This window comes from Equus przewalskii, chromosome 8 (genome assembly GCF_037783145.1).
Source record: "Equus przewalskii isolate Varuska chromosome 8, EquPr2, whole genome shotgun sequence".
Taxonomy (NCBI): Eukaryota; Metazoa; Chordata; class Mammalia; order Perissodactyla; family Equidae; genus Equus; species Equus przewalskii.
The window spans coordinates 27,772,513-27,787,253 of record NC_091838.1 but is presented as its reverse complement, the minus strand read 5'-3'; the positions used below and the strand labels follow the sequence as shown (position 1 = coordinate 27,787,253).

The 14,741-nt window shown below is 36.8% G+C and overlaps 1 protein-coding gene across 5 annotated transcripts in view; it reads left to right on the top strand.

The window, feature by feature from the left end:
• TGS1 (trimethylguanosine synthase 1) overlaps window positions 1-14,741 on the top strand; it is a 49,132-nt gene that overhangs the window by 15,437 nt on the left and 18,954 nt on the right. For all 5 annotated transcript variants that reach the window (XR_545268.2, XM_008522550.2, XM_008522549.2 and 2 more), the window contains 6 exons: window positions 2,280-2,454; window positions 4,158-4,464; window positions 6,604-6,762; window positions 8,383-8,526; window positions 12,330-12,546; window positions 13,486-13,564. Coding sequence is in view for 4 of the 5 variants with exons in the window: in XM_008522550.2 (XP_008520772.2) it covers window positions 2,280-2,454; window positions 4,158-4,464; window positions 6,604-6,762; window positions 8,383-8,526; window positions 12,330-12,546; window positions 13,486-13,564 (1,081 nt within the window). In the remaining variant the exon portion in view is untranslated. The remainder of the gene's footprint in view (window positions 1-2,279; window positions 2,455-4,157; window positions 4,465-6,603; window positions 6,763-8,382; window positions 8,527-12,329; window positions 12,547-13,485; window positions 13,565-14,741) is intronic.

The window sequence follows — 14,741 nt, the reverse complement described above, 5'->3', positions numbered from 1 at the left end:
ATACATAAATACTCTTGTCTTCCAGAAATCTTAAGCACTTCAGCTATTTTAAAGCTCTCTGATATTCAGATAGCTAATAATGATTATGTATTTGGTCGCATCTGAGATGTTAATTAAGACACTAACCTGTCTTGATAAGAATGTTAGAGATGTCACCGTACATTTGATATGTTCACATGTATCAACTCATTTGCACCTCATAGCAACCCAGTGTTACAATTCCAATGTCACAGGTAAAGCAGCTGCAGCTCACAAAGGTTTTCATTTTGTCAAGATCACAGCATTTCCTGGAGAGGACTCAAGCCCAATGCTTGAGACTTCTAAGCATGGTTGTCTCTTCACCTAACATATCACGTATCTACCTCTGTGTACATCTAAAGTGTATAGTGAACATGCCTTGAAAAGTTCAAACCTGCAGTATTTTTTTTCTTTTTTATTATGAAAGTGGTAAAACTCAAACAAAGCAGAAGTAAAAAGTAAAGAGTGAAAATCTTTTCTTCATATCATTCCCAGAGGTAGGCAGTGGTTGGCATATATCCTTACTAAATTTACTAATGTGCATTTTTATGATTATGTGCATATACACGTTACTGCCTTTTTATAAAACACAAAAATGGAATCACACTATACATATTCTGCAGCTTGCTTTTTTCCCTCAACGGTGTACCATGAACACCCTGCCTTATCAATACATTTACCTCATCCCTTTTGGTGGAGGCATGCGTTAATTGTCATCCTGTATGTACATCTAGGTTGTTTCCTGAGATCTAATCATATGTCCTTGAGGTCCCCCTGGTTCATTGCATGTACCAGTAGTTCATTCCTTCTTCTTGCTGAATCGTATTCCATTGTATGGGTGTACCATAGTTTGTTCAACCATTCGTCTATTGAAGGACATTTGGATCCTGTGTGGTATTTTGCTATTACAAATAAAGCTACCCTGAACTTTTGTGTACAGAAAATACAAGTTTTCTCTGGGATTAAATTCCCAAGCATTAAATATAAGGAAACTTGAAAGCTTTATTGCATGTGACTTGATGACTGAACTGAGTAGATAAGACACACTAAAGACCTGCCATTTATGTCAGCTTGCACCAGTGCTTTAAATGAAGGTTAAAGTCTTTGATGTTTCTAAGCATGGAGATTTATTTTTGTTAGTTGTGAAATTTTAGTGGATACCTACACATTATGAAATCAGCAAAAAAAAGACATAGGTCTCAAGGTTGACATAAATTGAATACAAATTAGTTCAGAAATACATCTCATAATTGTAATACTATGAATATTTTTTTTAAAGATTATCAGTTAATCTCTCCTGTATGGTACTTCAAGGCAGTTGTAGTTCATGTAACCATTTAAGGCTAACAATCAAAAATTAGTAGTATAAAGAGTTTTCCTGATATTGCCATGTTTGAATTGCTAGCAGAATTTATTTCTACCCACATGTGGTTTTATTGAGAAATTTCTTGGGTAGTTCTTGCTGGTATACACACACAGAAATTTATTCTGTTACCTGGGATTTAACTTAACTATTCTCCTGTTTAAATAACCCAATTCTGCTTAAAAGAGAAGGATAAGATATACTTTTTATAAGGAAGTTTATAATATGGCTAGAAGAAAACATCTGACATTTAAAATCAAACTGTTCAGGAGTTTATAAGTGCTAAAATGTATACTACACCCTAAGTCCCTAATAGTCTGTAGGAGAGGCAGTCAGTGAAGCTTGACAGAGTCAAAGATGGCTTCATAGCAAATATATATTTTTTAGGACTGGAAAAATTCAGATGGTTAAATCAGTTGACATTCTCTATTTTAGTAATAGGGGTTTGCTTGTTTGGTGAGTTCAGATTGATTTAGGTTAAGAATTTAGTGACTACTTTTAAGATAACTTGAACATATCCAGGTATGTGTTAAAGACGTTTGGCATCACCTCACCATAAGAAAAAATTGTATTTCCCCAACATGCAATGGGGTTATATTTTCCTACTATTTCTTTATTACGTTTTACTATGTAATTTCTGCTTTCTTCTCTGTATAAGATATGCTGATATTTCCAACTTTGATGTTTCACATTTACTTGAGAATTAACATACAAGCTAGACCTTAAACTCCTCTGCATTTTAAACTTTATTTCATAATTTTCATAGTTTAGAAAAATGAAATTAAAGTAGATCTGCTAAATAGAAAAATAGTGAAAATTGTGGTTATATTCTCTAGTCATAAAAAAACAAATTCATAGAACTTAAGGTTTGAGTCAGCTTCTTTTGGTTTGGTCACAGATATGGTGGAATTTCAAATTTCAGTCAGCGACGGGTCAGGTATCTACAGAAGAATGTGAAGTATAAGTCAAAGTTCTTGGACATGAGAAGGCAAATAAATATGAAAAACAAACACATCTTCTTTACTGAAGAGTCAGAAAAAACATTTTTCAAGAAAAGCAAAACTTTGAGCAAGGTATGCATAAATTTTGTTTTATATTTACAGGTAGAATCTCATTTTGTTAGCTTGACTTATTGAAATTGTTGTTTTCAATTGGGAACCCTGTTTCTACCAGGTATAAGGGTACCTAAAATTCTTTTCCACTTGCATCCTAAAGGCATATATTGTGTGAACTAAATTTGGAGAAAAGTAAGTTGGGGATAAAATGAAAAGGGGACATTCTGAAAGCTTCAAAATGTAGTGTCTGGGAAGATAAATAGGTAAAATTGCCTTGTGTAAATAGTTACAATGAGACGTTCTCTTCTTATCTACTTGCGTCTAAGTAGGATCCTAGAAGTCCAGTTCTGACAAAGCTTTTATTAAGCTTATCAGCCTTAATTTTGAGGTCACTTAGAAGTGATCGATCAGCCTTTACCCTGACAAATTCGTCCTAACAGCATCAGGCTCAAGGCTGATTTAGTGATTTACACTGTTAACTGGAATATTCATATTCTCTCTCGGGCTTTGCTGTACCTGCCATCCAAGTACCTGGAAAGCAAACGTAATTGCAGTTGCTATCGCTTGGTTTGATGAGTGATCCTTCTCCATTATTGGAAAAAAAGCCACCTTCTAGTGAGCAGAACCTTTGTCACAGTCACACCTCCAGCGGCTCTTCAGGGCAATGGAGCAAAATCTCAGAGCCTGAGAGGACTTGGCTTTACCCTCAGGATACATTCATGATCCTTCCTAACTCCAGCATTCTTCCAGACCATGCTACAAATTTATAGCTGGTTTTAGTTTTCATTATATTTCAGATAGGTTGGTTGCTGGTGATATTTTAATTTTTTGGTGGCCCTGGTTATATCGGGAACAGCTTTCCCAATATCAGTCCAGTCAGTCATATAGGACTTTTTATAGTGTGCTGGGTGTGATAGTCCCCATACGTTCATCTGTCGAAGAGCAGAAACATAACTACTAAGTATTGTTGAGGAAAAAAATAAATGTGGCTGTTGTGTCCTTAGATATCTGATTGATACACGGGCACAGCCCCCACAAAGGGAGATTCTGGGTTGTCGTCCATGCCCATCTTCTGTCTACCACTCTTGTTCTGATTTCTTAACTCTTAGGAAGGTCATGAAGATCTGTTACAAAGAATATTCTTGTTCCAGAAGATTGCAAGGAAGTATATGGCATCTGACCTTGAGCCTTGCTAACATTTAAGAAGAAACCTAGTTTTCAGAAATCATTTTACTGGCTCTCCTGCTTCATAGACAGATTGGCACTAAATCTTTTTAGAGTTCCTCTTTGATGCTGAGTACCATTTAACACAGATTGTGGCCTGGGCCATTGCGGAAAGCTCTATATGATTTGAAAAACTAAAATTAATGACTCAACAATAGATAAGTACTTTTGTAATGGTACAGTTACATTGTTAGAAGCCTTTATGGAAAGCTACTGGAACAGTTTTGTCGTCTTAGTGTTAATTGATAACAGGAAAGTCATAGTCTTGTGTTTAATCTGGTATTTTCTTCCTTTTAAAGAAGTCTTTACCAAAGTCATGGTATGTTCAGATAACAAAGTACAGTTAGCTCGGAATTACTTCCTCACATTAGCTTGTATACTTAACAGAGCTAATAACTATGACGCAGCTTGTCAGTCAAGTCACAAATGGTAAAGCAGGTGGAAATATTCTGTGTAATTTGGAATTAATTCATGCTTGTAACATCTTACAATTTCAGGTAGAAAAATTCCTAAAGTGGATTAATGAACCAATGAATGAGGAAGCATCGCAGGAGTCAGTTTCTCATGACAATGTGCAAGACACTTGTACAAGCAGTGGTTCAGAGGAACAAGAAACGTCTGTTAAAAAAGATGATGACCCACTGGAGACAAGCAATCCAGAACCGGAAACATGCCATGCCATCTCTTCAACTGGTGAACTCGAAACAGAAGAACGTGAAGGGGACAGTACAGTGGCAGCTGTTACAGATAGGGAGGATTGCGTTACTCAGGATGCACCAGTGTCTTTTCAGGTAGAAACTGAAGGTAAGACTAAATGTGCTTGAACTTGCTGATGGATTTAGATAAATGCGCTTTTTAAAATATGTTTTTCCTTAGTTTTCACTTATGAAACATCTAGACCTAAGGATTCACTGCTATTTATTTTTAAGTTGAGAGAAGGCATATTAAGTGTAAGTGTGCTAATGGCTATGATTTGGCCCCCAGAGCACACTTCACTCTTGGCTGAGCAAGCTCGATAAAATAAAAGATAAAGTATGTGGGAGAACTCTTTGAGTACCTTTGTCTTTGCCCTTAAGATTGATCTCTGCCACTACATTCTGTTCAATGGGCCAAAAGTGGCCAGTCCTTTTTATTCCTCTTGAAATTTAGTATTGCCCTGGCTTTCTTTTTAATAATTCTTTTTTATATTTTTGGGTTTTTTGTGGTGGTGGTGGTTGGTGGTGATAGTTTGTTTTTTGAGTAGTACATTGATATAAAAAAGTATTTACAGTAATCGGCTATAATGAATGGAGAACAGAGTAGCCTTTTCAATTTATACCCTTGTGTACTATTTGAATTTATTTTTACAGCAGATGTTCTTTTATAATTTACAAAATAATAATTGTATTCAATGGAGCATTCAGGCTTTTATAAGGTAAAAATTATTTCCATAATATTCAGTTTTATTGATGAATTATTTCAGCTTGCCCTAATGAAACAATTATATTTATTGTGATGGTTTCTTTCTTAACTTAGTATTGAGGAAAATACCTTATTTGAATCTTGATTTTTTTTTTCTTTGTGTGTGTGTGTTTGTGTAGACCTGTGATCTCTGAATCACATATTCTTTGCCTTTCTAAACAGCATACTTAAAGTAGTTTAAATTATTTTTACTGTCATGGTACAACTGATGTTCCTGTGGCACTTGCAGATTTTTGAAATGCTTTTACAAGCCTTATTCTCATTTAATCTGTAAATTAGCCCAAGTAGGTAGGTGTAATTATGTCTGTTCTATAAATATGGAAGGTAAAGCTCAGAGAAATTAAGAAATTTGCCTGAGATCACACAGCTGTAAGTGGCATAGCTAGGACTTGGTACCAAGTTGTCTGATTCCTAAATCCCCCTTTCCTGCTCTACCCTACTTCCCTCATCACCATTTGTGTCGATGCTGGTAGTTCTTATGTGTGGTGATAGCACCGTCTCAGGGGCATTTGGAAGATGTTGGTTGTTAGAGTGACCTGGGGAATTCTGGCAGTTAGTACTTTGGATTACTTAATGTTAAGTCTTGTACGGAAGGGTCTTGCACACTAAGGAATTGTTCCTTCAAAATGTCACTGTCCCCTCTCTTGACAAGCTCTCGCTGCACATTGCTGTTGATGACACCTTTTGCTATTTGCAATGATCAGATAACCATATTAAGATACAGTGCTATCCTTGAGGACCATTTAAATGTAGTAGAGTTTTATTTCTCAACATCAGTTCTTGTCACTGTGCTTAGCTGTGACAGCCCTCTCATCTTTCTAAGTTGCTGCTTCTAATCTGTTCAGAACTGAAGCCAAATAACAAAACTAATAAAAATTGTCTATCCAAGAAAAAGTCAGCCTCTGAATGAATGAGATCCTTTTCTATTGAATAGAGCTAGTGACCTCTGTTTCAATTTCTCAGAGGCCATATGACTTCCAGGTCATGGCTGGGTTCAGAGGATTGATGTAGCTGAGAGTTCAAGCTTAATCAGTCCTTGGGAGGTTTTATTTTAAAGAAGGGAAGGGTAATGTTTGGATTTCTATAATTCACCAAATAAGGCAGTGTCTTATCTAACAGAGAGAATAACGTTTATACCTATGATAGTACCTTTACATATCTCTTAACGATCCTGTGAAGTAAGTATATAAAATACCACTCATTCCTTCATTCCTTTTGAGAAATTAAAAATTGGAGCTTAGAGAGCCTGGGTTACTTTTCCAAGCTTGAGGAGCCAATGAGTAGCAAACTAGAGGCTGTGCTCTGAAGTCAGTTTCCATTATACCCTCCTGCTTCTCCAGGTGTGGTGATGGTGTGGTGCTGGTGTTGTGTACATGTTCTGGAGCACAGTCCCAAATAATGATTTGGTGTGGCTACACTTTTAGATAAATTCACCTGTGCCTTCCTTTTTTCATAGTTAGCATCTATATTCTTTTACTGTAGCTGAAATTAAAAAGAAGAAGAAGAAGAAAAAGAAAAACAAGAACAAAAAGATAATTGGTCTGCCTCCAGAGATAGCTGCTGTTCCTGAGCTGGCAAAGTACTGGGCCCAGAGATACAGGCTCTTCTCCCGTTTTGATGATGGGATTAAATTGGACAGAGGTAAAGTATACATGTAATTTTTACCTGTATTTCGAAAGAATTTCAAACTTAGAGAAAAGTTGCAAGAATGGAAGGAAAATTTTCATATCCCTTTACCAAAGTGCAGCTATTTTTAATGTTTTGCCACAGTTGCTTTATCATTCTCTCTGTATATGTATATAAATGTGTGTGTGTGTTTTTTCCTCATCCAGTTGCCCCTTTGCTTTAATACTTCAGTGTGTATTTTCTAAGAACAAGGATATTTTTATGTACTTAGTAAAATTGTAAATTTAACATTGTTACACTATTGTAATCTACAGTCCGTACTCTAGTTTCATCAAATAATTTAAAGCATTTTTTTTCTTCTAGTATAGGATCGTGTATTGCATTTAGTTTTCATGTTTCTTTAGTTTCCTTTAATCTGGAATAATGGCTCAGCCTTCTTTGTCTTTCATGACTGACATTTTCCAAAATACAGCAGCCAGTTATTTTCTACAGTCTCTCAATTTGGGTTTATACGTGATTTAAAACTTCAGACTCAGGTCTAATCTGTATTTGTAGCATCTTAGAGTAGATAGCAAAAGGAATTGATAGGCTATTAAACACAACGTCTGATGAAGAAATACCTAGCGCAGAAAGATGTAATTTAATGAATTAATGCTGAAAATGTTGAATTCTTTCTCATTTTCCTTCTGTGACCTCGAACAGCTTACTTAGTTCAGCACACTGATGCTTATTTTCATATTGGGACCACTTAAATATTGATCTTTATTAACTGTCAAAATCAGGAGGACTTGATCTGTGGTAGAATTTCAGGAGTTCTGTGAACCTCATAATTTTTTACAAAATACTGTGCTTTGAGGAAAGTACATAGAAATTAGTTAGGAGAAGTAAGACTAGGTAAAAGCTTTTAATTCTATAAAACAAGTTTATATTTTTATTCTTCCAGCAATGAGGAGCCATTTAAAGTTTTGGTAGGGAAAGGCAACCAGAAAATTGGTGCATCATTTTATTCAGAGAAATATCTTTACGAAAAATGTAAATTTCTTCTATTAAGAAAGAAGGAGGACAGTATCCTCTTTCCTCTGGAGTGGGTGTAGGACGTCATTTCTGAAAATGATGAGGGTTCTGCTCTTCCTACAACTCTGCAGCCTTTTGCTATCAGCTCCTTGCTTTTCCTGACCGTTTAGAAATATGTGAACTTCTCCAAAATGTCCAGTACAAATTGGGATCATTGCTTCCCCGTTGGGAATGAAATAATTGGGAAACTCAGTGGAGTTTGGGGAACTGGCCTATTAGAATAGCTAACTTCCCATTTCCCATAGTAGATAGTCAATAGTTAATACTTCTAACAGAAAAATTGGAATTGCGTTCAGTTATTGGAAGTATATGACAAAAGAATCAGGCAAGAATTGAGGTCATTGCTTTTGTGGAAATTTGGAATGGGAATGGTACTACTGCTTTTTATAACAAGCTTTGTAGAGAGAGAGCTTTTCTTTAAACTAGGTAATTTATAAGTTTTTGAAAAGAGAAACTAAGGGTTTTTTTTAACTATATAAGATATAGTAACGTTTGCTGTGTTTATGCTTGGCTTGGCTTCCTGAAATTGAACATCTTCACAGCAATCCCCTTTCTTCACAGAGGGCTGGTTTTCAGTTACACCTGAGAAGATCGCTGAGCACATTGCTGGCCGGGTCAGTCAGTCCTTCAAGTGTGACACTGTAGTAGATGCATTTTGTGGAGTTGGAGGAAATACCATTCAGTTTGCCTTAACGGGAAAGAGAGGTAATTAGCCATCAATGGAAGAAAAGTAATTTATTTTCAGTTTATTCTAAATGTTTCATTTTGCTTCAGCTGACCTTTGCTGAGATTTAATATATAATTAAAAGTTTAATGCCACATATTTAAAATTATAATAGCTAGTATGTATTAAGCATAATGGCTTAATATGCGTTTATTTAGTCAACAGTCTTGTGAAGTGTATCTTTTATTATCTGCGTTTCACAGATAAACGGGGATAAAGAGATGAAGTAACTTTCCCAAGGTTACCCAGACACAGCTTGGTGGAGCCAGGATTATAACATTATATAAAACTTAAAATGTCAAAATGGGAGCCTATTTTTTAGAAGACAGGAAGAGTAGACCCGGAGTCCCAGCTTTGCCACTCATTACCTTTATGACTTTGGACATCAATTAACCTTAATTTAAAGGAGACGTTAAATTGAAGTAACCTCTGTGATACCTTTCAGCTTTAACATTCTAAGACACTGAACATCTTTTAACTATTAGAGCATCCTGGTGGTGGTTAGACTTTGGAATCACCAGAAGGAAAACCTCTGTTAATATGTATCTGCCAGGAACTGCGTCAAGTAGCTAGTCCGTGTGCTGTTTCCCCAGGGAAAGAAGGCTGTAAAAAATTGAACAATCTGCCCAAATTGACATAGCTGAGTTGTGAAGCCAGGGCTTTTACTCATTTTTCGGAATCTGATACCTTTTGTCTTTCATTCTAAACTCTTTTTTATTTTCTTCCCTGAGGAAGATTTTTCCCTGAGGTAACATCTGCTGCCATTCTTCCTCTTTTTGCATGTGAGCCGACATGACAACATGGCTGCTCACAGATGAGTGGTATAGGTCCTTGCCTAGGAACCAAACCTGGGCCTCCAAAGCAGAGCATGCCAAATGTAACCACTAGGCCACTGGGGCTGGCCCTCTAAATTCCTTTTAAAGTGTAGTATGATGTGATATTTTAGAGATATCAGTTGTTAAGTCATAATCTTAAAATGCTTTTCTTTCCCCCAGTGTCTTTTTATTATAGCTTCCATTTTGAAAATTTCAGTTGAGGCTCGTTAATTTATATAAAGTTGTTAATGTTAACTAGGAGAGCATATGGTTCTGAAAAGCATAATATAGAAGCTAGAAAATGATAAAGTGAAACTTAACATTGATTTTAAGACTGATACTGATGACTTTATCCAGTCACTCCTACAGTTCAGAGTATGACATTTGCTGACTTTAGTGGTAGCCTGGATGAAAGGTTTTTTCATATTTACTGGAATAGTAATTATTTTCTCGTTTTCCTTCAATTCACTAGTTTTTTTTCTCCCTGAGCTACCATCTGTGCCATTCTTCCTCTCTTTTGTATGTGGGTCGCCACCACAGCATGGCTTGATTATAAGTTGGCACCTGGGATCCAAAGCCTCAAACCCTGGGATGCTGAAGTGGAGCATGTGGACTTAACCTCTGCGCCACTGGGCCTGCCCCTTCAATTCACTGTTTACTCTTGTTAAAGTTCTTCTCTGTCTTTTCTACAAACTCAAATCAATTTTTATTGCATGAACATGATTTTTCCTCAAAAGTTGTAAAATTTGTCTTCATTTTGGCATTGTATTGTAACATGACAATGAAAATATCTGCCCTCTGATAAAGCAGCAAATAGATCAGAAATTTTTTCAAAATATTGTGGAAACAGTCCGTATTGTAGATTTATATTTCTTCAAATGGAGGCCTGTTACCAAGGCCTTCAGTGAAGGGCGAGGTCTCGTGTGGAGCTGAGAGGAGACTGCTTCTGCCGTGTCCTCACAGAGCTGACGTCCTTCACAGCCGCTCAGGGTCTTCCAGTCAGTCGCACTCACGGACTGCAAGCCTCTGGGAAGAAAAGGAGACACGGAGTAAACACCGTGCTTCCCCACTGTCGTCATGGTCTGGCTTCTGTCCTTGCAGCATATGGAACTGGAAGCTCAGAAACCCTCAAGCATGTTCAGCGTAGGATGTCCCATGACCTTCTCCCCAAACCAAAGATAGTAGCTCACAGGTACTCTAATGTTAGTTAGATATGCTACCCCTAGTGTGGTCGAGCTGACTGCCTTATGTTAGGGAATTCAAAACGATTAAAGTAGTGTGTGTGTGTGTGTGTTTATATACACACATATGCATGTAATCAATTATTCTTTAACTCTGTATAAATATATACATACACAAGCATTTATACATACACATATGAGAAAATGGCATTGTGTATAATTGACATGATCCCTTTGTGCCAGACTTCTTTCCACATATTTGCTATCTATGCATATAACAACTGAATGGTTAGAGAATCCACGAAGTTTTGTGTTTTGCTGTTAAAGATTTTTTTTCCCTTTTATGTATTCCAGTATTTCTGTATCAGTGCTATCCAGTATAACTTTCTGTGATGAAGTAATATTCTGTATCTGCACTGCCCAGTATACTAGTCACTCGCCACACATGGCTATTGAGCGTTTGAAATGTGGCAGTATAACTGAGGATCTAAATTCATAATATTATTTAATTTTAATCAATTTAAAGGTAATAGCCACATGTGGCTAGTGGCTACCGTTAGTGGATAGTGCAATTCAATATGGTATCATCAAACGTTAGTCAGTATTTCATTTATATGATAGATTGAATGCTTACATTCTGTGAGACCTAGAAACAAGTCGGCCTCCAAGAGAAGTGCAGATGAAAACATGACGATTACTGAATATATTTGATGTTGAAAGTCATTTTCTCCATCGAATTTTTGGTATTGTCAGCATTTCTTTCCATCTGTCTCTGTACTATAAATGTTGCAGACTGAGCAGCTGAAAAGGACATTTTCATCCTTCCTCTTATAAATATGTATGTCAGTTCATTTAGAACAGAAAAAATAGTATCGTAAATGCATGATTTTGCAACATATAATTGCTGCTTGTATTCATTGTTCAAGTAATTTATTTAGTGCATTATTTCTCAAAAGTGTTAACATATTTCAAAACCAGCATTTTCTGGAAAACACCTCCATTTCCTTGACAGCCATGGTATATGCATCAGGGTTGCACTTAGCCCTTCCAGATATAAAATATTGCCACTAACACACTGGTGCACATACAGCTGCACTCGAGTAGTAATTTACTGCAAGACATGAGAGCGCTAAAATTAACTCATGTTTGCATTGCTAATTATGAAATTGTAATACATTAAATGAAAGCCCATTTGGTGAAAACATAACATTGTCTGTTCCCTCTACCTAAAACGTCTCATTAAACATCATCAGCAGGTGTTTCTGCATTTCTTCTTCATAAGGTGGCCATATAGGTTTCTCAAAATGTGTTTTATTTTGCTTTTCTGTAGAAGTTGTCGAATTTGTCTTCCTTTGGAGGTTGCCTCGTTCTGAGGAAATTGGTCTTTTCTGCAATCTTGGCATTTATAGGCTTTACGTGCAGTTGGTGGCTTTTCCAGCTGTTCGCTCCTCAGACTGTCCACTGCATGGAGCGCAGGGCCGACCACATGTGTGGCTCTCAGTAAATACATGGTGGCGTAGATACATGCGACTTGCTTTGGTAAAGCTTTTTGAGTGAGTCAGAACTGAAAGCCAGGTCCTTCAGTTGCATTCTCTTGATACAACACAAGTGAAACATTGTAACTTAGATTTAAATTTTTATTAAATTCTCTGTCCCTGGCATATATGGCCAAATCTCCCTTAGTCTTTGAAAAAAAGGTTCTTATACAGAGAATAAACAGACTGCTGAGATGAACTACTTTATGTAACCCGGTATCATTTGATTTGTCTTTCCCGTTCCCATTTTTAGTGATTGCCATTGATATTGATCCTGTTAAGATTGATCTTGCTCGCAATAATGCAGAAGTTTATGGGATAGCAGACAAGATAGAGTTCATCTGTGGAGATTTCCTGCTGCTGGCTTCTCAATTAAAGGCCGATGTTGTGTTCCTCAGCCCTCCGTGGGGAGGGCCAGACTATGCTACTGCAGAGACCTTTGACATTAGGACGATGATGTCTCCTGATGGATATCCTTTGAAAGACCTAAGAGTTTACTCAAACAGAGGTTGTGGAGAGGCAGGGTTTTGTGTGTGTGTGGGTATGTGCGTGTGTGTGTCTTTGAGAGAAAGAAAGAAATTAGTGAAGAGGAGAGATATTAGCTGATAGCACTTGATAGAGTCCAGTTTGTTTTGCCTAAAAAGCAGGTATGTAAAAATTAACTAGTGATCTCCGAAAGTTATGGCAAATGTGAGATCATATTTACTTTGGTTACTATCCAGTGTTACCATTACAAAACAAGAACTAGAAAGCAGTAATTGTTTGTGGAGTTAGTGTCTGGAAATTGGGGATTTCCTCAAGACCTGTCCCTAAAGTCTGGGTGATTATTGCTTAACTTTTCTTCAACGCACACTGATGTGTGCGAATTCTCTGTGTATCTTCAGATTTTTCCTGTTGCTCTTCCAAGATACTGAAGCATACCTTTATTTCATAAAGAATAGCATTTATTTATTATTTATCCCCTTTTAATCTCTACTCCCCAGAGGAATCATCTGTTTGACTCTAACAGGAAATGTGTTTCTCAATTGCTAATTAAAACAGAATGTAGACTACGATGGACAGTTACTTAACTGGAGAGCGGTGGTACTGTTTTCCTATTCTTTGTCTTTCACAATAACTAGGAAATGGCAGAAAAGAGGAAGCATGTATATTTCTCACCCTTGGTTGCCCACCACTAGGATAATTGAATAAAAAGGTTTAACTTCTAACCTCGGATCTGTCAAGGGCAGTATGCTGCGGAATTATAAAATCCGCTACTTAATTCTCTCTTAGGTTCCATTAGAGGATTTAAATGTGCGCCTCATTGTTACATATCAAAATACATTTGGGTTGTGCTATAATAAGTAAACAACATATCTGTGATCAGAAATTAACTGCTGCTTTTGTTATTTTTCCTTAATGCTGTCTACCTTTGAAATTTTCAGACTGTCTCAGAAGATCACCAATAACATTGTTTATTTTCTTCCAAGAAATGCTGATATTGACCAGGTAAGCCATTACTGAGGAATTTCTATGAGCCCCTGGCATAACTATTACAAAGAATGGGCAGAAAAAGATACAGAGTATTTCTTTAATTGAGAAGGTGTTCATGAGAAGTCCATGGTTTTGACTATTATTAGAAAACTGGAAGTGTTTGGCCATTGAATCCCTGCCTGTTTCATCCTCTTCATCTCCACGGCTCCTGGCATAATTAAACATAAATAGAGCGCTCTGCGCTTTTAATTATATGTTCTGAAAAGATAACTGAATGTGTTATGATTCAAATGTGCTCGCCTAAACTAGCCAAGGTTTGTCTCTAAACTGGAACCTACCTTGAGAATAGAGATTTTAGGTATTCCTGAAACTAGTAGCCTAAATAGAAATATACAGGCAGATGAAACCTTAATTTGGCCAAGATCAGTTTCAACTATAGTCTTGGGATATAGGATGCTTGACTAACATTCAGACATTCTAACATTCATATCCTTATTCCATTCTTACCATGAACACTTATTTTAGTCATCTTATTTTTTCCCTAGTAGAATTGGATCTGGTGTCATAACTGCCTCATAAAGATCTGATAATGTCTTTATTTCGTGCTTTTGTTGATTTCTTTTTCTGAAGATTGGCACCTGAACTAACGTCTGTTGCCAATCTTTTTCTTTTTTTTTTTTCTTCTTCTTCCTAAAGTCCCCCAAGTACATAGTTGTATATTCTGGTTGTAAGTGCCTCTGGTTGTGCTATGTGAGATGCCGCCTCAGCATGGCCTGATGAGCGATGCCACGTCTGTGCCCAGGATCTGAACTGTCAAAACCCTGAGCTGCCGAAGCAGAGCAGGCGAACTTAACCACTTGGCCACGGGGCCGGCCTCTGTTGATTTTTTATAAACACTTATTACATGTCTACTCTGTGCTAAATAGTCTTTTGAAAATCTTTTGTCTTTCATATTCTAAATTTTACTGCAATGTTCCTAGGTGTGGGTTTTTTCTCTCTCTCCTTTTGATGCTCTGAGAGCTTACCTTATCATTCTGAGCTTTTCCATCTTATTCTGGAGAAATTATCTCCATTATTTGTTCAGCTTTGTTCTCCTCGCCATTGTTTTCCTTTTTCTGGGGCATCTATTATGGGGATGTTAACCTTCCAAAAGTATATTTTCTAGTGTTTTGTCTCCTTTGTCCTTCTGGGA